Source organism: Ambystoma mexicanum, chromosome 6q (assembly GCF_040938575.1).
Source record: "Ambystoma mexicanum isolate Mex_15411 chromosome 6q, UKY_AmexF1_1, whole genome shotgun sequence".
In the NCBI taxonomy this organism is placed as follows: Eukaryota; Metazoa; Chordata; class Amphibia; order Caudata; family Ambystomatidae; genus Ambystoma; species Ambystoma mexicanum.
In genome coordinates this window covers 19,459,290-19,482,237 of record NC_090937.1, presented here as the reverse complement: position 1 = coordinate 19,482,237, position 22,948 = coordinate 19,459,290, and the positions used below count along the sequence as shown (strand labels likewise).

Below are 22,948 nucleotides of genomic sequence, written 5' to 3'. Positions count from 1 at the left end.
AGCACAGTCTCCCACGAGTGGGAACTAGCTCAGGAAGTCCTTCAAGAGATCTTTGCCCTTTGGAGAACCCCTCAGGTGGATCTGTTCGCCACCAGCGTCAACAGGAAATGCGATCTGTTCTGCTCAAGGGAATTTCCCCCGAGAGGAGCTCTGGGAGACGCGTTCATAGTGGACTGGGAGTTTCCGCTTCTGTACGCGTTTCCACCGGTCCCTGTCATTCCTCAAATGATCAGGAGGTTGAGAAGATTCCGGAGAACCATGATCCTAATTGACCCGGATTGGGCCAGGAGAACGTGGTACCCTGACCTTCTAGACTTGTCCATCTGCCCTCCAATTCGACTTCCACTCAGAGAGAACCTACTCTCACAGAAGGGAGGTCAGGTTCTCCATCCAGACATCAAAACCCTCAACCTTCACGCTTGGCTTCTGAAAGGTTGAGGTACAAGGATTGGGACCTCCCTGATGATGTTATGGAGGTGTTGCTTTCGGCAAGGAGGCCAGCAACAAAGTCTTTATACTGCTGCCGTTGGAACAGATTTTGCAGCTGGTGTAGAGAACAGAATATCGACCCTTTTTCATGTGGTACACCAATGGTTTTGTCCTTCCTTCTATATTTGGCGAATTCAGGCCTTCAAGTTGGCACCATTAAGGGCTATCTCGCAGCGCTATCCATCTTTAAGCGCACTGCGGAAGAACCATCCTATTTCAAATTACCCTTGGTAATACAGTTTCTAAAGGGGTTAACCAATGTTTATCCCCCAAGACCATTCCAAGTTCCCCTATGGGATTTAAACTTAGTACTAACTTTCCTGATGGGCACACCTTTCGAACCATTCCATTCTTGTTCGTTAAGATTCCTTACCCTTAAAACTGTTTTATTAATAGCACTTACATCTGCTAGAAGGGTGAGCGAATTACAAGCTCTTTCTTGTAAACCCCCTCACACAATATTTCACAAAGACAAAGTTGTCCTGCAAGTGAAGCCTAATTTCCTCCCAAAGGTGGTTTCTGAATTCCATATCACTCAGAAGATTACCCTACCATCTTTCTATCCTCCTCCTCACCCGGGGAAAGAGGAAGAGAGGTTACACAGGCTAGACCCTAGAAGGGCTTTAAGTTTTTACATCAGTAGACTAGCCAGGATAAGACAGGCAGACCAGCTGTTTGTAGGTTACACAGGTCACAAGCTGGGGTTACCTATAACTAAGCAGAGCATTTCCAGATGGATCATTCTAGCCATTCTGGAATGTTATAAACTGGCAGGGAAAGAGCCCCCTCAAAACCTTAGGGCTCATTCGACCAGAGGTATTGCAGCTTCATCGGCCCTCAAAAGAGGAGTGCCGGTTAAAGACATCTGTGCGGCCGCTACATGGTCGTCTGTCCATACCTTTACACGTTTTTACAATTTGGATTCCTCCTCCAGTCAAGAGACTAGGTTTGGAAGGGCTGTGCTGCATTCTATTCATCAATAGAAGACAGCGTGAAGTCAGTACTCCCTCCTCCAATAATAGAATACTGCTATGGGAGCCTATCTAAGATGAGGAATACGTTGGAGGACACAATCCCTTCGAAGAACAAGTTACTTCTTGCCTTGTAACGTTCTTTCGACGGGATGTTCCTCCGACGTATTCCTCATCGGCCCTCCCATCCATCCCCGCAGTTTTACTTCCCGTGTTGTTGCAGCTTATGCTCCTTCAGGGTGATTAGTCTAGTCCAGAAAGTATTATTGTGGGCTACAAAACGGAACTGAGCAACGGACGCTGCGCGCGACCTTTATAGGCAGGATGACGTCGACGTCGATACGGCGGCTGTCGAGGGACATCGACTCGGAGGACGTCGACGCGCAGCGCCCTCTAGAGAGAAAAAAATTTCCGAGGCCAGCAGAGCTGGAAGGAGATATCTAAAATGAGGAATACGTCGGAGGAACATCCCGTCGAAAGAACGTTAGAAGGTAAGAAGTAACTTGTTCTTTTGAAGGATAAGTCTAATGCAGTTACTTATGAATCATTCTGCTCCAATGAGCAAACCGCTGAATCCTTAAAAACATTGTATGCCCAATTGTATTTAATATCTAGAACAGACACATTCTTATATGCTTAAATAAGTCAGTATGTTATTTTCTTAAAATATTCTGCCCAAGTGGGCTACATTTCACATTGTGGAAAAATATCAACCTCTTTGACTCTGTAATATGTTCTATTACAATCTCACACCACTCTTTACACAATTGTCCACTTTTTCAGTGGATAGAACTATATATTGATGACTCTTCTAGTTAGTATGTTTATATCATGAATACATCCAGCACTCTCATGTGTTGTTGTAATTAACTAGGTGACACTGATACATTCAATTATACTACCATCTCTAGTCATTATATACATATATCGCTAACTCTTCATCTGAGTTATAACCATTAGGTTTTATAGTATTAAATTCTATAATCAACCTAGATTCCAATGTTCTGAATTATCTTTATCTGTTTCTCTTTTTCTCAGGTATATGTGCCAGTGCAAAGAATCTCATTAATATTGCATCTGCATAGACTTCCTGCAAAATGACCAGCAAGAAGGTAATTGTGATCTTTATATTTGACTGCCCTATAATGTTGGGAAATCCTCACTTTCAGCATACATATAGTTGAACCAGTATATAGCTTATCACAGGGACAACCAATGACATGTACCAGAAATCTAGTTAAACTACCTATTTGATGATTAATATACCATGTTTTGTTTTGTGTCATGACATATTTCACCATAGTATTTGGTTCTGCATGACAACACATTTTACATGGAAAACTTTGTGGGAGCAACACATAGCATGGGCAGAGAAATGTGATCGATATGTTGAACATATTGTATGTTGGTTCTGCTTCATAGATTACATATTTGTTATCTGGAGAAGCACAGACTAGAGCTTCAAGAATATTTAGTGGCATTGAATAATAATGATATGAATTTGAGGCTAACCTGCTAAAGTAGTGCAAAAGAGTTTTTTTTGGGATGTACTGTCTTTTGTTGAGAATGATAAGATATGTAGTAAACTACACAGGAAAAAAAGCATCCAATTAGATTCTGCACAAAGCCATCATCCAAAATCAGTAATCAACAGTATTCCCTATGGCAAGTTAATTAGGGCGAAGTGTAATTGTACTCTGGAGAAAGATTTTGAAGAGGAGGCCGGCAACATGGGAGCACATTCTATAGCTAGAGAATGCACCCAAAGAATACCAGGGGGTCGTTTGAGAAAACTAAGACAAGAGATATAATTGATGCCTTGTAATTAGCAGGTAAACATTTAAATTATGAGAATCCTACCATCAGATATATCACCCAATATGGTAAGCAATCTAAAGAGATTAGACCTACCTTACAAAGACATTGGTCTATAATCAACACAGAGTTCTGGAACATCTTTTGGGTGATAGACCTTGCATAAAATTTTCCAGTGCAAAATCACTAAAAGATATGATTTCCCCAAGTGCTCTGAGACAAGAAGAGAACACTTGAAATAAATGGTTAACCAGATTTCCAGTAAAATGTTTTCCATAAATGTAAATGTAAAGGATGTCAAATGTGTTGTTATGCAGAACCAAATACTATGGTGAAATATGGCATGAAACAAAACAAAATGGTGTATTAATCATCAAATAGATTGTTTAACTAGATCTGTGGTATATGCCATTGGTTGTCCCTGTGATATGCTATATATTGGTTCAACTGTATGTATGCTGAAAGTGAGGATTCTTCAAAATTACAGGGCAATGAAAAATAAAGATGACAATTACCCTCTTGCTGTTCATTTTGCAGAAAGTCACAATGCAGATGCAACATTAATGAGATTATTTGCACTGGCACATGCTGAGAAAATGGAAATAGTGAAAGATGCCTTAGAAATCTGGAATCTAGGTTGATTATAGAATGTAATACTATGAAAACTAATGGTCCTAACTTGGATGAAGAGTTAGCGATACATCTTTATAATGACTATATAATGACTGGAGGTGGTAGTATAATTGAATATATTAGTGTAATCTAGTTAATTATAACAACAAATAAGAGCGTTTGATGTATTAATGAGATATGAACATACTAACTAGACAAGTGATCAAGAGATAATTAGTTATCACCTCTGAATCAATTTTTTTTAATGAAATTGGTTAAAATGTATCATATTAAAACCCTGGAAATGATTAGAGATGAATAATCAGATCTAATATAAAAATTGTATTGCCTATATGAATGTTTAGCCATGTCAAAATGGCAGCCACTTTGGTGCTGTTTGTAGATAGGAATATGTTTGTGTCACATGTCGGATGTAATGTGTCAGCTGGTACACGTATCATCAAAGGGATAAATAACGGCTTGAAACAAAGTAACAATGTTTACCTGACGAAGTCTCAGTAGAGAGATGGAATGCGTGGCGCAGTGATGCTGAGCTAGATGCAACATCAGAGTTTAAGTCCACAGTAGAGACAGAGTGCTTGGACATTTTGAATTGTTGCAGTTTGACAATGTATATATAACCTTGCAGTATGACGTTGTGCTGTTTTTTCTGAAGTAAATTTACCTGTTGATGATGTCACGGTCATGCACAGAGAAATTGGATTTGAAGTAGTAAGGATTGTGCTGAAGTGCGCCCAAGGTAAGTTTGTGTTTTTTTTCCTCGAATTAAACACTCTTAGCAACTGCATGGTGCTCAGGGGTATTCAATAAAAAAATATATATGATCGTGCGCCATAATCCGCGGCAGTGGGCTTAGACTGCGAGTAACGGTACCGCTGCCTGTGTTAAGGGACCCCTGTATTGTTTGGGCATTTAACTTGAATGGCGGCCGGTTACCAGAAGGGTTAGGCCATTGCTGTGGTGCTTAATATTAAATCCAGCTCCCCCTAGTGTAAATCTTTCTTTGAACTTTCTTGATGGTTCTGAAAAGAGCCGTTGTTGGGTTCAGGAGGGGTCGGAAGGGGAAAGAGAGTGGATTTAGGAAAAAGAGGTGGAAAGTAAACCCATGTTTTTGGCCCGAAGCCCGTGGCCCGCTGGTGGGTCCAAAAGAAACATATTTGGGGAACATATACAGTGGACATAGCCGAAGGCCATGCCTAATGGCCCTTAAACAATGGTATAACAAAACCCTTGAAATTTTCTGGAAAAACGTTTGTTACGGTGCAGTAAAGTTGTGTAGATTTAACGCAACAAAACCCTTGAAATTTAAAGATGTGGGAAGTCATGATCAGCTTAACTCGGCGCGTTCCCGTTGCAAAGCCCATGAGCACATGCATATTATAAGGGAAGGGATTCACAATGACATACAAAATGGCATTATGCGGGACATAGCATTATGGGGACATCAACACGAGTGCGCCGAGTTAAGCTGGTCAGGACTTCCCACACCTGCTGAATTTCAAAGGTTTTGTTGCGTTAAATCTGCACCACTTACACCTTAACTCAGGTTTTTTCACTGAATATACATATATACACAAAACATGTACAATACCACATTTTTAACATTCTAATAAAATAGGCAACTTGGTACCGCATTTATGAATGTTGATCTCTTTGGCACCATGTTGAGGTATGCCTCTCACCACAGTCCATTCATTCCTCCTCACCCAACTCACAATCGCATCTATATATATTATATTTTTTGTGGATCTGCCTAGAATCAAATGCTGTGCATAGGCTGATATCTAGTGGTAGGTGCAGTGTATTGTATTCTGTTTTTGAACTTCAAAAAGGGACGTCAACTGGGCCTGTTTGCAATATGCTTGTGAGACGTGTATTGTACCCATGATCATTCACCCGTCGAGGTCCCTCAGATTGTTTTTTCCCACCATTGTGGTTGGTCGCATGCTACAGAGTTCGTAGCTTTGCTTCTAGACATAGATTGCAGTTTATTTTTATTGATATTTAATACCAGCAGCTGTCTCGACGAGCTACTCCCCAACGTCAGGCGACTACCATCTGAATTTTCAACTGCTGTCGCCTTCTCGACTTTACCAGGCTTTGGGCTTTTGCAGTAGGAAGAGCGTGGGCGGTTCAACACGTTTATATTCTTATAAAATTTCTCTTTTCACTTTCCTTTCTACTTGTACTTGTCTTGCTGCCTTTACGTTTACACAACATTTAGGAATTACACTTTTAAATTCTGTCCTTCCTGCAATAAAAACATTATCCATGACAGATTCACAATTGCCTTCCACGCGATCACGTTCAGCAGATGTTTTGCGACTCTTGAAAACTTTTAAAGCCTAAAACGCTTAAGGACTGGCGCACTAAGCAGTCGGTGGTGTGAGAAGTCGGGAATCAAACTCAGATACAAGTGTGCCATGATTTTGGTTGAAAATTGCACTTTTGGAACACTGCACTTGCACGTTCTGAACACTCACAAGGCATAGTAGGTTTGTCTCCCCTCACTATCATTCTTCTGATTTGTTGTACTGTCAATTCAATTATTTATCTTTGTTGTAGTTCATTGTCTCCCTGTCCCCACCCTGTTGCCCTGTGGGCACTTTGAAAATGTTTTGCTAATTGTATAAGCGCTTAACAAGTTACCAATAAATAAATAAAGAAGTTTATTTAAAATAAAAGGGGTTGGGGAAAATGCCCCTCTAACCCTGCTACAAGAGGAATTTCCCTACCAAAAACTAAGGAACTGTCTGTGTCAGAATGTCCAAAACAAAACTGTCCAATGTCCAAAATTCTATTCTGACCACCACACTATAAACTAAATTCTAAGGCGAAGATGGTAATGTCTTATCCTTGATTGGTTTAGAAGAGTGTTTAAAAAGGAAGAATAAATAGCTCCAAAACAAAGGTTGTTCAGGGATAAAAGATCCTTGCTCGAGAGGGTGACCGCTTCCCCAGGATTCTTCCTTATTTTCTGATATTTTCACAAGTGACAGTTCCTGAAGTCTTTCTCAATTAGCAACAACACAGACACACAACACTGGTTTTGTACGTTTGTCTCTTTCAGGATACCTGGTAAAACTCTCCAGGGGTTTGCTCCTTCTCTCCTGTCTTTCAGGATACCTGGTATATTCTCTTACCAGGGTTTTTGCTCCTTCAATCCTAGTTAACACAATCCTTTTTCTAGTGCTGATATTCCTTCTCAGGACCCTTTTAACCTTTGTACATTTCTTGTAACTGCCTTGTATCCTCTCGTGCCATGGCTTCTTGTAGTCACACTTTTAATTGCCTTACATACTCTCCTGCAAGGGCTTCTTGTAGTCACACATGCCCCCTGCCCTCTCCAAGGCTTGCACATTTACTTTGTTTGATAATGTATCTTCTTGATATATTATCCTGTCCAGGTTTCCCATAAACTTGCACTGAATACATTCACATACTCGTAAGGTTTTCACTCAAAGTTCATTTCCCCTTTTATCAATAAGCTCTTTCTCTTGCTCTCTTGGTTTCTTTCTTTACTATTGCTTGTGTTTGGTGTTGCCGTCGATACACCCCGGGATCCCCGGTGTCTCTGGGTGGACGCGCTGGTTCTTGTTGGCGTTCCTGGTTTTTTACCGCGGTCAGCCTGTGATGGTCTTTCAGATGTTTCCTTCTTTCGACCGCTTCCTCTGGACTTTCCCGTCTCTTGTGGCGTCCGCTGGGCTCATCTGCTTTGTTCCAGGCTCCCGTGAGTTAAACGCTGCTTTCTGACACATGCAAATGCCCAGGACTCTGTCGGCTCTTTGAGTTTCCGCAGCATGTCCTCTTCGCATTGGCAGCTTCTGTCTTCTTGGCTGTGGAGATGCCTGGCTCCTCCACACAAGTCTCAGCCTTTGTCTCTCGATCCGCACGGAGAGGGACAGCTCTCGCCTGCCAGCAGCAGACCTCGACACTCTGCTTCTGCTCTTTATATTTCCCGGTCAGTGGTGTGCATGTGTAAATAGAGCACTCCTTGGGCTTGTGGCCTTCTCCGCTCTGCATTATTCGGTTTCAGTTCGCTCTGAATTGCTCGGTTCCTCTTCCTCGCCCCAATATCTTGAAAATTCTGGGCAAGGAAGTCAATTCTTAACTTTGTGCACCATGAACTTGGATAAACATTCTTAATGGTTTTAAAAGGGCAAGTCAGTCCTGGATGATTCGTAGGTGGAACTGTAGAACGTGTTTTCAAAGGTTTCACATGGCAGATCCGAGTTGTATGGGTTTGGGGAAAGGTTTTTGCTACCCTTCATAGGAGGATGAGGGCCATATGACTATAGGCCATGAGGATATTGGGTATGGGAGGGTTAGCCTCAAGGAGAAATGGGTGATACCATGTCTCATCCAATGAAGCCATGACAACTCCCTGCAGGTTATCTCCCCCATGTGATCCTCCGTAATATAGCCGCCCCTAAGGTCAGTATTAGGTAGTCTGCCATCCCCTGGCCACATGGGAGGAGGTCACCGCCGGGAAAACAATGATGGACTCCATCAGATTCATCACAGTGACCTACGTGCTGGCAGAATCCCATTTATTTATTGTTTGCTTGTTAGGTGCTTATACAGCAAGTGGAATACCGTTTCAAAGTGCCCACAGGGCGAGGGGAGTGAAAAAGGGAGTGAAATACAATAAAAAACACAATATTAAATAAGAACAGTGGGGAAACGGATGAAAGGACGAACCTAATATTCCTTGTGAATATTCAGAAGGTGCAAGTGCAGCAAGAAAGAGGGGTAGAGGGGGTAAGTGCTAGGGTGTCCGAGCTCATGGGTGAGCCACTGATGAAGTGCTATGGTTGTTGAGTGCTACACGGCCAGGAGCCTGTTAGGAGTAAGTGCAAACCTCCAGGGCAGAGGGAGTGCCAAGGTAAGTGCTGAGGGTGGACAGGAGCTGGGCCAATTGGGTGTGGGAGGTCTGGGGCCCCGAGGATGCATAAGGGCCCCAGGCACCAAACACAGCAACTGTGGGATTAGCAGAAGAAAGAAGAAGGGAAGGAGGCGGTAAAGAGGAAAGTATTGGGCAGCTTCCGGAATTCAAGAATGTCCTGCTCAAGTCACAGAGTCAGGGGGAGGCTGTTCCATAGGAGGGAGTCAGTTTAGGAAAGCGAACAACCACCTACCATCTGTTTAGCAAAACGCTTTACACACAATGAATTGGTTCCAGAGGAATGTTGTGGTCTAGGGGGAGAGTATTTGGTAGGATAAAGTTGAAGATATTGTGGTCCCTGGGCTCAGACAGCCTTGTGGATGATGCAGAGGGATTTGAATTTAATCCATGCATAAACCGGGAGCCAGAGAAGACTTTTTAGGGCAGGAGAGATGCCGTCCATGGGCTTAAGGCCAAGGGTAAGTCTCACTGCCCACTTCTGGATTTAGCTGGAGCGGACACAGAGTGGAAGAAGGTAGATTCAGGAGGAGGCTATTGCAGTAGTCCAGCATAGAGAGAACCAGGGCCCGGGTGACATTGAGCCTCTGGGGGAAAGTGGAGAATTCCTTTGAGAAGGAAGAGCTGAAAGTTGGACTTCTTGGTAATGTCCAGAGTGTGAGGGAGAGAGGAGTCAAAGATGACTTCAAGGTATCTGGCTACCGAAAAAAGGAGCAGAGGGAGAGCCCATGGAGGATGGCCAGAGTGAAGGGAAGAAGTAGGCAGCAGGGGTCCCGATGGGAAGGATCTCAGTTTTACAGTCATTGAGGCAGAGATCATTGGAAGTGCACCCGGACTGGATGACAGATAAGTAGTCGGGGATGATGGAGGGTGCAAGAGAATCAGCAGGACCTTTGAAGAAGAGCTTTGTGTCATCTGTGTAACACTGGAAGTTGGAGGAAGAGGAGGCGATGAGGTGTGCAAGCGGCTCTAGGTAGATGTTAAAGAGCCAAGGGGATTAGGTGCTCTTGGTCCGGACGAGTGCAGCAGCTGCGGCTTGGTTTGGGAAGCCGAAGACACACAGGAGTCGTCGGTGGATTCCTGCGTGACTGTCCCCAGCCCCCACCAGGCAGGTGCAATTACAGAATAAGCTAAGCTGGGACGTATGGGGATAAATATATTTTTGGTGGCAGGAGAGAATATTACAGCAATGACAATGAAGTGGATTGGCCATTTCTTCATAGATTGCAGGGGTGTGGCCAAGTAAGGTCTCTTATTGATGAGCTGTGCTCATTTTAAGATCCACTGGCTGGGTCCAATACCGTGATAGCTTGCCCAGCATCTGAAAGCAGGTCTTTGGAGAGGAGACAGTGGTGAGCTTCAGAGCCCGTTGGTGCTGTGATCCGGGAGGAAAGCTGAGACTTTTGCCTCACGCCCCTTGGCCAGGCACATTCAAGATGGCACCCGCTTTGTGCTCTGAGTCTGCAGAAGAAGCCTGATGATAGCAATTTAAAGAGCTGGGTGAAGAACAGAACAAGTAGGGAGCATTGCAGTGGTAATCGCATACAGAAGCCAGAATCACAGAAACTGCTCTTCTGAACATCTGTGAAGACCTGCTCTCAAACCTTTATTCTAATCTCCCCTCTGTGCTCATCTTACTTGATCTCTCTTATGCCTTTCCTCTCCTTCCCCCAGAAGCTCACTGTCTCTAGAGCTCTGGTTCTCTCTAGGCTGGAGTACTGCAACAGCCTCTTTGTAAATATACCTGCTTCTACTCTCCGCCCTCTGCAACTCATCCAGAACAGGACTGTGAAACTTGTCCTTGGCCTCAAGCCCAGGGATCATATCTCTCCAGCACTGATATCTCTGCATTGGCTCCAAGGATTAAGTTCAAGACCCTCTGCATTGTCCACAAGGCCTTCTGGGGCCTGGGTCCTCAATACCTCCAACTCTCTCTTTGTAAATACCTTCCTATTCAAGCTCTTCGCTCCTCCACCTCCAACTCCCTCAGGGTCAGTCGCTTCTCCAAGCAACAAGTTGGTGGTAGATCTTTCTTCGGCTGGGACCTCCCTCTGGAACAGCCTCCCTGCCTCTCTGAAACTTGAGGAGAACCATCTCCGGTTCCGGAAGCATCTCAAGACCTTCCTCTTTGCTTCTGCCTTCTCACTTCCTCTCCCCCTGCTGATTTCCTGTTTGATACTGCACTGGTCACCTGGCTACCCTCTGATTTTGGGTCCAGGTCCCTGCCTGCCCTGTTGCACACCCGCACTGCCTCCCGTGAACCCTTGCATTTGGGTCTGTATCTGTAACCCTACAGTGCCCCCTGCCTGCACTTTTGGACACTTGCTGTCTGCACTTACCCTTGCCACTGCCACCTGCTGGCCGCACTTCTTATTATTGTTTTGATTCCATGTACAGCACTGCCCCCTCCCCTTTCCCCTGGCACTTTTCCCCTCCGATCTCAATGACACTTGGCCTAGTAGGATCGTTGTCTGTCCTCCATTCCTTGCCTCATTACGCCTTGAAACACTTGTGTATAGGCGCGTTACAAATGCCATATCATATACATCTACAGAGCTTGGATGCAGTGGCTGCAAGATCCCACAGTGCCGCTTGCTCTGTCTCTCATGTTTGCCCTCAAATGGTATTACTATGCGCATTACCGAGCTGCATGCTCATAAGGTCATGTACTGTCATTATATACCTTGTTGAGGCCTCTTGCTGAGCTACAGCCATTATAGGAAAATGTATGGCCATGTATTGCCATTATATAGCCCAGTAAGTTCGAATGGCCGGATAGGGTTCGGGATGACATTGTACTGCAGCCTTTTAAATTTAAATAGCTGAGACCGCAGGCCTAGCTCGCATGCCCCAGCAACTCGATATTCCTATACTTGTGCATCCAGTAGCACGCTGGGACACATGGCCACAATATTGTAGCTATGACATTCTGACTAATCTGCAGCAAGAGCGTGTGCTGACCATTGATGCTCCCCCGAGCCTCACTCGTCACACTTAAACTACAATTCAGGGCCGCAATCAAAGTATTTTACTGCAACAGCGATCTTTGTTCTACTGCACACTGTAGATCACCACAAAGCCTATGTGCCTTCTTTGAGGAAGGCGAGACAGGCATGCGCAGGAGGAAGTGAGTCCGTGTGTGTGCGGTTAGAACAGCAAAATTGTAATGGAGCTGAAGTGATGGCAGCTGCGGTGAATCACATGCACTGGCCGCCACTGCCCTTTAGCGTGAGAGCCGCCATAGTTCCTAAGGCACCATGTGTGCTACATTAACTTCTATCCGTTCGTTACAAAAAATGCAATGAGAGATCAGACATTCAGCGCAGGAAATAATATCAGCGTTTCGTGGTTTGGGTTCTTCGACTTGCCTTTTCTCTCTTGCATTAGTTCTGACAACCTGCAGGTTTTGCTAAAGTGCCACATGGTATCCTAAACTAATTTTTGGTCCACCTTCATTCTCTGTATCCCTTTATTTTTTTAATTACCACTTAATTGAAATTCGGGTTCTGAATATATTTTCCCCTTCAGTAAACATCATTGCTCTCCGATTTTATTTGTTGAATTGCAAAATTGGGTTAATTACTCTTCCTGAAATGCAACGAGGCGTATCCCTGTTTGAACCTAAAAAAGCAGCTTGTCGTATTTCATGCAACATACAATGGGGCCACCGTTTATTTACAAGACAGTAATTTATCAGTTACTCATTCTTACATGTTCAGTCTGTCAATTCACATGTCATTCATACGAATAACATAATAAATCATGTTGAATTTGCAAACGTTTAAAATGATACAGAGATTAATGCAAATTGTGTTCTTTTAAAATCCATTAGATTGCAAGAACTCCCGAGGAAATACATGGTTTCATTTCCCACACATTGTTTAGTGTTCAGCAAAAACACCTGTCTGCTGAAAAGGACCTTTGGGACATTACTCGGGAATCACTGGAATGCCTAGTGGAAAAAGGGCTCATAATGCAGAAGTTGGTCAGTGATGCTGAAGGATCCCAACATGTTCTAGAGGTCTCTACGTTAGGTCGGGCCACTTACAAAGGTAAATACAAATGTTTATACTAGCAATAACTTTGGCCAGTTGGACTCTGCAGCAGCTCTATAATGTGATTTTCCGAAATTGTACTCCAAGTATATTGACTCTCAAATAAGAAAGTGTGTACTCAGATTATCGAAATAAATGTTTTCAATGGTGACGTGCACAATTTTCAGACTAGATTACAGTGACATTTTCTGGCTCGTTTTGGCTTAAGCTTGAAGAGATTTTAACAGTCACCCAGAGCAACTTTTTCAACAAATAAAGAGATCAGAATACCATTCCTGCATAGGGTGAAGGAATTTTCATTGGTGGTTCAGTGTTTCTCCTTTCATTAATTAGTTCATGTACCTCAGTTGTGGATATCCTGTGGCTTTCCAGATGTGTTGACCTGCAGCTCCCATCACCTTTACCCAACATAGCTAGTGATGCAGGGAATTGTGGGGCAAAACATCTGGACGGTTACAGGTTGTCCAGCGCTGATGGTAGCTAGTTGAGAATGTTGGAGAAGGCACAAGCCATTACTCTCAATAAAGACAACCAGCTTTTCCTGCCTTCCTTCTGAGTCATTTCCTCTGCAGCCCTCCCAAACCTGACCCTAAACCAGCAGCTAACTTTAACCAATAGGAGACTGGGTTGGTAGCCTTTGGGCAAGACATGAGGATTTGCAGAGCCGATTTCACTGGTGGCCGTTCACAGTAGTCCTTGCTAAGACAAGTGCTTTATGGGACACAGTCCTGTTTCCACATTATCATTGCCAGTTAGGACACACAATCTAGAAGAGCTCAATCTGACACAATGCCCTATGTGGTGCTACTGGAAGATTTGAATTCAGAATATGAATTGTTCTCCCTTCCTGTTGTTTCTATGCTGGATAACAATACATCCAAACTACATCTTTTAAGAGAAACAGCTCTCAGTTTCTACCAGACCTGGAACTGGAATCTGCATTTTCCAACCTTCCTAATTCAGAATGTCATGAAATCGGAGATCTTCAAGATGCACTGGTTTGAGCTCCTGGGAGTTCTGGAACTGTAATTTGCACTTTTCAAGGGTATTCATGCTGTACCCCATGAAGACAGAATTGACATCTCCCAAGATAAATTGTGCTGTGCTTCTTGTAGCATGAGAGCTGAAATAACTTCCAAATATTTCCATAGGCCACCTATCACAGCATTCGCTCAAACCAAGGTTGGAGGTGTGAATTCTAGCTTCTCTGTAATTGCTTCTAACACCTTTCTGAAAATGATTGCTTCATTTTTCATTTGCCAGTCACCTACCCATTCGATACATTGCACTGTTTATCTAGCTTGCTGAGAAGCAGATTCTAGTATCTGTTCAAATCTTCGAGTTTTCACCATCTTCCCTATCCGGCTAAGTGATATTCATAAGCCCAGTGTCAGCATCCATGGCATCTAGCAGAGGGGAATCTAGGTTGGTGAGTTTAGGAATGAAAAGTTGGGATAATTGCTCCTCAAAAGCATTAATCAATAGTCTGTGTCATTTGGTATGCACAGGATATAAATGCATTACATATTCCACAATGCACTGTACAGTTCTGCAAAATTACCGGAAACTGGATTCTGCGCTCTGCGTCCTCCTTGATGGAGAGTTTGCAGTCAGATGCTACATCTCCCAAGATGGACTATGCAAAGCTTGTGTTGGAACCAACCTAAAATTTACTTTTTTCACGATTCCTGAAGCTCAACGCCACCTGACCAGAAACTGCTTCTCTTAAGATGAGCTGTGCCTATCTAACAGAAGACTTAGGTTTGCAATCTGCACTTTAGGACTTTCCTAATGATGTTTACTTGAAATCATGGAGACAGAAAAACCAGAAACCAGACCATGTACTTTTAACCTTGCTGATGATGTGATACTGGATAGTATGTAGCTAGAATCTATGTCCCCAAATTTAATGGCGCTGAACTTCTAGAAGACATTGTGGTGGGTCAGAAGGACGACAGACTGTTATTAGACATTTTATAATGTGTCTTTATTAAAGAATATGGTAAATGCCTATCTCTCCCTATTTCTATGGGATATTCCGTGCATAACAAAACTAACTAAAGTGCTTGTCAAACCTCAGAGAATTTCTTAAAAGAATCTGTTCACGGTTCCAACTAAGTGAATACAAATATTGTTAACAACTAAAGACAGGAGAATGGCTCCCTTCTCCAATGTTGTTGCTCTCAGTAAAGTTATGTTCAATAACGTTCTCTTAATACTTTATCCCACCTTTCGTCTTTCTCGATAGGTGGCTTTTTTGATTTGGTACTGATATCTCTTTTTTTGTCAGGATCTATATTATCTGTTGATTACTTTCTTCTTTGAGTCCATTTCCAATATTTCTTCTTCCCTTTAACGAGGGTATGGTTATCCAACCTTTCTGCCCTTCTCCGTTGGGATTTATTTTTCTTCCTCCGAATTCAAGGACTTTAACTTCAGCAGGGTATATATCCTTTAAGATAACATTTCTTTACCCTTATTCTCAGGATTTTCTTTCACATGTCCTTTTTCTCCTTAACGGGTGATTCTTTCTTTTCTTTGACTAGAACACGTCCGATTAGTCTGAGGGCTTTGCCTCCAACTCTTAAATCTTCACTGAGACAAGTAGAACTAGTTGCATAATGGTTCCCTTTTCTTTCTCTTGTCCTACTGCTGTATTCTCGTTATCTCGACTGGTACGAGTTTGAGTACTTTCATAAATATCTTCTTTTCTCCTTCTTATTTTCCAGGATTTGTCAGAGTATAAATATTCTCCTGCTCATTCACTTCTCTTACTGATACTTCCCATTATATCACCTGGGACGACTATGAATGTGTTCATAATGGTGACTTTCATTTACTTCTCTTCTTCTCAATGGTATATTCCCATTACGTTGCCTGGGATGCGTATGAAGTCTGATATAATGGTTTTCAGTCTTCTCCCTGCATCTCCGCTTTCCCGATTACCTGCTTCCTCCGGGGAGATCGTCACTGGGTATCTGTACCTTTCGAGTTCGATTTTCACCTTTGCTCTCCCGTAGTTTCTTTCTCCGATCTTCTTTCTCGCTGTCGTCTTTTCTTCAGTGTTAGTTCGTTCTGCGATCTCATCCACGTTGCGGTACCAGCATGCTTTAACGGACCTCCGGTCCACCACTGGTTTTCTGTGGCGACGCCACGGCATACTGCTTCACTTCCTCCCCAGTAGTTAGGATGCTGTGTCTACTTCTTCGATTCTGGCTCGACAGCCTGATAGAAACTCCCAGGCTCTCCAAAGTCTGCAGTCTCCTGCCTTTGCATAGGTGTCATAGCCGTGGGACTTCCCCGGCTCAGCTAGAGCCTCTCTCCTGTTATCTTGCTTCAGCTTTTGAAGCTCTTTATTTTCCTTATCCATCGTTTTCATCTTCGGATGATGAAGTTCTTCTCTTAAAGGGATAGTTATTATTTCAGTTTCACAGTAACTCATACGGATTGGTTCTTGGTATATGTTCTTGGGGGACATGTTTGTAGAGGTAATTTTGGGAAACACTTTAAGGAGTTTCTCACAGGAAGGTCCTGCTTGACTGTTTCCCTAGAGAAGGTATTTGTGGATAAGGGACGAACTCTTGCAATTCGTCACAACATGGAAGTGAAATATGTGCTTGTCAACTTTCCTAATGCTGGATATTTTGAAGCCACCTCCCATCATGCATTGTGAAGGGCATACTAGAGAGCTGAATTCCTAATTGTGAAAAAAGTATAGAACCAACAAGCTAAAACGGCTTCCCCTCAGTACTGGGGGTAGGCATTCAACCTTCTAAACTATTAATTGTGCTAATATTAAATCTTTCAAATAGCATAGTAATTATTTCTTCATTTAAAATAATGCCATCAACCTACCCATTTAAAAATGCAGTGAAAACCTCCATAAGCCCGGTCTGCAGCAGGCAGCAGAAGCTTTAGGATACAATGCACATTGAAAATCGCTCCCCAGATACCTGGTCGAGCCATGGATCCAGCTGTCCGGATACATGTCTTTGTCTAGCAGGGTCTTTAGAGTTTGTCAATTCAGAACGTTTGGACAATTTCCCCTCTGATGCCTTTCTTAGTCATCGGTGTTCTTTCCAGTCTACAACATAAGCGCAGATATGCATTCAAAAGTGGTGTGCTAAGCTCCTGAAAGACATATATCAGGAATCTGCACTTTCTATCCCTCCTCATGCTTTACAACTTGATATTTATTTCAAAACGTGTAACTCCAAGATTTACTGAGCTACTGTAACCCCTAAAAAGAGAACCTGGCTTTTTCAACTTTCGTGGTGCTGTTCTGCTGGATAACGTCGTGCCACAAATAACATCTTGCTGAGATTCCCTTTGCTGGGAGACTTGAAGACCTGGAACTGGAGTTTTCACATTCTGGTGACCTTGTAGCTAGAAACGGCGGATCAGGGTTGAAAGACAGAGTTAAAAATATTCGAGGGAGAAAAGACCGAAGATTATTTTGAATCCAGAAACGGCATCAACCAAGATGCCCTGTGCTGAGCCTCTGGGAGAGGTGGAACTTAAATGCTAGCTTTTTATCCTTCCTAGTGCTGCGTACTTCGAAGCCAGAAATGACATTTCCAGGATGCATTGTGATGGGCTTCTGGCAACTACTGTGTTGAATTCATAGCGTCCAAAGACTTGAAGAGCCTAGCCAAAGCAACATTCAATCTGATCATGGGGCTTCCCTGGTTGCTTTTTTTTTTTCTCGACACAAGACCATCTTTTCACAGTGAGAAAGCCAAACCTATTTGTCGATATTTGTTTTGGTAAGTAAGTTGTGCTTTCATTCTTTCTCAGCTGTCGGCCCCACAAGCCTCTGACAAATAATTGCGGTAGGTTTTTTAATATAATTTCTCCCACCAAAAAATCAGACCCTGTTAGGCAGAATCCTGTGCAGTTCCCTTGGGGAATACTGCAAGAAGATTAAGACGACAGGAGTAAGCAGTAAACCCAATTGGTAGAAGTCTGCACCACCCAGATTTACCTGGTAGCTGTGGCTGAGCAGTCAGACCTCTCTCAAGAAGAGTAGGGCAGTATGTAGAGTATACAAAATAGGGTCAAAAACACAGTAGAGCAAACAAACACTGACCAGAGCTTTGTATAAAAAGTATATAATTATTTATTTAAAACACACTTTAAGTCATAAACTAGCACTCTCAATCAAAAGCAAGTTAAAACACAGTCAGGTAAAGTATACACACCTCCCTAAATGATTATCAAACAAGTCTAGGTTAAAACACTACTATTTGTTAGAACAGAGGTGAGCGCTTAACCAAGATGGCACTCTGATAATGTAGTTAAAGGGAGAGAAAAAGACAGGGCATTGAAATAAAACAGTTCCCAACACTTAAGAATTCAGAGCAAGGGAAGAAAGGCAGGTTATACTGTAGAGCCAAAGTTCATAGGTCAGGCCCACTTTAAATGGAGCAAAGCAAAATGTGCCCAGGATCACACGGTTTAAAATGCACTAAAAGTCTTTGCAGATTGTTCAAGAGTGGTTGGGGTGGTTCAAAAGATATAGTTAGAAGGCCTGGGGCCAACCCAGTTTAGAAGCCAAGGATTTAAGGGTCACCTTTAGCAATCTGTAGAAAGGGAGGCCAGGCAGGACACATTACCTTAAAGAGAAAGGAAGCTCCAGCCGGGCAGTTGTTCCTGGCAGTGGTTGAAGTTTGTGGTTCCGACCAGGGGACGAGAGGATCTCGTCGAGGAGGAAACGTGGAGCCGTTGCACTGCACAGGGATGAAACCAGCTGCGGAGTTCCCGATTAAAAGGTGCGGTTCTTTTATTCGCGGTCAAAAGTGGTGAGCTTGGCTATCCGGCCGCCGGGGTGCTTGGCACGGGCGATTCGACCAAGGGCCGTCTTTGGAAGGTGAAAAGGTTGAACTGGTTGGTCCCACCAGCTTAGAGGAAGAAGACTCGTCCAGCAGAAGATCTTCTCTTGTCGTCGGGAAAGTGGTGAGGTAGCTGCAGCAGGGCTTCACCGGTGGTGTCATCGTTGCAGATGGCTCAGTTTCATCCCTCTTCGGATTCTTAGGTCCTGTGGCGACTTCTGAAGTTCTAGTCCCAAAGGCCCTGCTTTTATGCAGCAAAACCCCGATTCATCAGCCTAGCTGTCAATCACACATGCTAAGTGGTGAGCCGGGCGGCTCACCACTGGACCAATCAGAGTAGAGTGCGTCTTGGGTTGCCGAGGCAACGCAGTCCAGGGTGCCAATTCCTCCCTCCACCCTTCCTGTGGAACCCAGACAGAGTGGCACCATTTGGAGGGCTTCTGTGGAGAATCCCGGCAAAACAGTGGAACAAAGGGCTCAACCTTGGTCAGAGTTACAGAGACGGACACAAACGCCATTTTAGAATTGAGTTCTGGAAAAAAGACCCAACCAGTGATTTAATATTAAATAAATAAACCGGCGGTATCTTTAACATTGCATCAAAAAGTAGTGCTTGAGGTCCCGCTTGGACAAGGGAGATCGCCATAGCCATGCCAGATCCAGGTCCCGGTCCTCGACGCCATTGAGACCGTCAGAACCTGTGAAGCCTTCAAAGAAGGCGTCAACCCCATCGTCGCCGGGTCCGTCGAGGGGTTCACTCGAGGCTCCGGTCTCGAAGTTGTCGAATTCGTCGGTGACTCGGTCAGTGCCAATTCACTCGGCGCCCTCGATGCCGTTTTTGGAGGATTTGCCGGAGGTGCCACTGAGGGCTGTGGAACCTCTTAGGAAGACTCAGTAAGTCTGTGAGGCCTGTTTTTTAGCCCTTTTCTGTTCCTCCTCCTAGATTGAAATATCTTATAAAGGTTGGAAAAATTCCAGAGGTCGAGGAACTTTCTGATGAGTAGATGGTTGTGCCTCCTGATGTCCCTGATGATCTTTTGTCTGGGCATAGTCAGATGGAGGAACTCCGGCAGTCATTGCATGACGCTAGTGGCCTTGAGACCTCTCCAGAGATGGGGTTTGGCCAGCCTCAGCCTGGGGCGCATGCGGATTCCTCCTATCGGCATCTCATGTTAAGTGTGACAGAGTACTTGGGGTGGTGTGCTCCACCTGTTGATTTTGCTCAGGATGATTTGACAGACATCCTGGATCAAGGCCCACCCCCTGACCCGGTGTTGCCATTTCACATGGCTTTGCAAAGAAGGGTGGCAGCGGCTTGGACTGCTCCAGAGAGTCTACCAGCAGTTAATAAGTTGCTTCCGAAAATATACCACCCATCCAGTGGTGACCCCTGCTACTTATCGACGCACCCTACTCCGGAGAGTTTGGTGTGGTGGTGCAGGCTGCATACCCTACCATCCCTCCTGATAGGGATCATGAGCACTTTGATGCTTGGGCGAGGAAGGTATTTTCAGCTGGGGGTATGTCCTTGAAGGCGGCCAACTCCACTTATGCCTTAGCGAGATTCACACACACTCTGTGGAACTGTGCGTCTTTGGCGGCTGAGCATATTCCCGAAGGGGAGGAACAGGATGGTTTTCTAGCCCTCGTGCAAGACGGCAAGGATGCCATGTGCGAGTCCGTTCAGTCGGGCTTGGACACGGCAGACTGTGTTAGCCAGTCCATGGCTGGGAGCACCGTGATACGCAGGTTTGCGTGGTTGCGGAAGTCGGGGTTTGCTCCTAATGTGCAATCCCGGCTTCTGAACATGCCCTTTGATGGTGTTCATCTGTTTGGCAGCAAGGCTGACGAGAGCCTTGAGAGGTTACATACCTCCAAAGCTGCAGCAAAGTCTTTGAGGGCTGCAGTACATGAACCTCTGCCTTTTCGTCCTAAGGAACAGCAATGGAGTGGAGGTTCCTTTAGGTACTGCTCTTCCTTTGGCAAATCGAGTCGAGCTGCCAGTCAAAGGGGCCACTGTAGGAGTACCAGGGGTGGAAAGCAAGGTACTCGGGGTGCCAAAGCCGCTCGGGCAGTTGCCTCTTTGCCCTCTGGCACTGCCGCAGCCGCGTCCACTCAGTCATGAGGCCATGTCCCATGGTTCACCGGTTGGGGGCAGACTTGCGCAGCATCTTGGAGAATGGCAGGCCATTACTTCAGATGTGTGGGTTCTGGAGATCACTGCCCATGACTACTGTCTTCCCTTCCGGCAAAGGCCTCACAACAATCCACCGGGGAAGCTCTTTGAAGCGTCCAGATCCGCTCCTTGCGCAGAAAATTCTATCTATCCCTGTTGGAGAAGGGCGCCATTGAAGTGGTGCCTGTAGCGGAGAGGAACAAGGGATAGTATTCCCCTTATTTTTTTTATCCCGAAAAAAGACAGGGGATTGAGACCCATCATGGACTTGCGTTGGTTGAAAAAGCTCCTCAGGAAGGACAAGTTCAAGATGGTTACTCTCTCTGAAGTCCTCCAGGCCCTTCAACTTCCGGATTGGTTGGTGTCTCCCGACCTCAAGGATGCTTACTTTCATGTGCCGATTCATCCCAAGCAAAGGAAGTACCAGAGGTTCGCAATTGGCGACTCACATTTTCAGTGTCGGGTCCTGCCGTTTGGATTGACCTCCGCCCGAGGGTCTTCACCAAGCTGATGGTGGTGGTGGCAGCGTATCTCAGGAAAGGGGGATTCACGTCTACCCCTACCTGGACGATTGGTTGATCAGGGCGCTCTCTCCTGAGCAAGCCCTGGATCATCTGTCTGTCACCTGCCACTCCCTTCACAAGCTGGGCTTCTCCCTCAATTTAAAGAAGTCCCATTTGACACCTACCCAGCAGCTCAAGTACATCGGAGCAGTGCTCGACACATCCCTGGGGCAGTGTTCACCTCCCCAGGTGAGGGCTCATCACATTATGCAGATGGTGGACAAGTTTCAACGTGCCCAGAGTCTCCCGCCGTTCGAATTCTTGAGGTTGCTCGGCCTCATGGCATCCTGCATCTTCCTGGTGCCAGAGTCCAGGCTGCGGATGAGATCTCTGCAGCGAGCTCTCAAGATGCAGTAGTCGCAGTTCTCCGGTAGGATGTCGGATCCCGTTCAGATTCCGACTTCGGTCACCCAGGTTCTTCTATGGTGGGCCGGCAAAGGCAATCTGATGAAGGGAGCACCATTTTGGCAGCCATGGCCAGAGGTGACGATCGTGACGGATGCATCCCTCACAGGGTCAGGAGCTCATGCCAACGAGTTGACAGCCAGCGGACGTTGGTCTCCGTCGGAGTCCAGACTCCACATCAATCTGTTAGAGCTGAGGGCCGTCAGGCTAGCCCTGGAGGCTTTTCTGGCATCTGTGCGGGGGAAGAATGTCCTGCTTATGAAGGACAATACAGTGGCCATGCACTACCTCAACAGAAAAGGGGGGTGGGGCAGGGTCACTCCCGTTGTGCAGGAAGGTGATGCAGCTCTGGTTCTGGGCCATCCAGCAGTAAATTTCAATCTCGGCAGTTCATCTGGCTGGAGATGAAAATTCGGCGGCGGACATTCTGAGCAGGCAGAGCACGGTCTCTCACGAGTGGGAGCTGGCTCAGGAAGTTCTTTTGGAGATCTTCGCCCTTTGGGGAACCCCACATGTGGATCTCTTCGCCACCAGTGTCAACCGGAAGTGCGAGAGATTCTGCTCGCAGGAATTTCCCCCAAGAGGAGCCTTAGGGGACGCGTTCGTAGTGGAGTGGTCCTTTCCACTGCTGTACGCGTTTCCTCCAGCCCCCGTCATTCTGCAGGTGTTGCGGAGGTTATGGAGGTTCGGTTCCCGAATGATCCTCATTGCTCCGGCGTGGGCCAGGAGAGCGTGGTACCCAGACCTTCTAGACATGTCCATCTGCCCTCCACGCCGTCTTCCCTTCCAAGACGATTTGCTCTCTTGGAGGGGGGGGGGGTCGGGTTCTCCATCCAGAGGTCAAGTCTCTCAGCCTTCATGCTTGTTATCTGAAAGGTTGAGGTATAAGGATTGGGACCTCCCCGAAGACGTGATGGAGGTGTTGCTTTCGTCCAAAAGGCCCGCAATGAAATCCCTGTACCATTGCCGTCGGAGAAAGTTCTGTGACTGGTGCAGGGTACAGAATATGGATCCTTTCCAATGTTCCATTCCTTTGGTTTTGTCTTTTTTACTTTCTTTAGCCCACAAGGGCCTGCAAGCTGGTACCATTAAGGATTACCTGGCGGC

General features: G+C 45.1%; 1 protein-coding gene across 4 annotated transcripts in view; it reads left to right on the top strand.

Moving 5' to 3' along the window:
• The window catches only part of HELQ (helicase, POLQ like), a 938,511-nt gene that overhangs the window by 625,694 nt on the left and 289,869 nt on the right, over nt 1-22,948 (top strand). For all 4 annotated transcript variants that reach the window (XM_069630384.1, XM_069630383.1, XM_069630386.1 and 1 more), the window contains one exon: nt 12,644-12,863. In XM_069630384.1, coding sequence (XP_069486485.1) covers nt 12,644-12,863 — 220 coding nt within the window. The remainder of the gene's footprint in view (nt 1-12,643; nt 12,864-22,948) is intronic.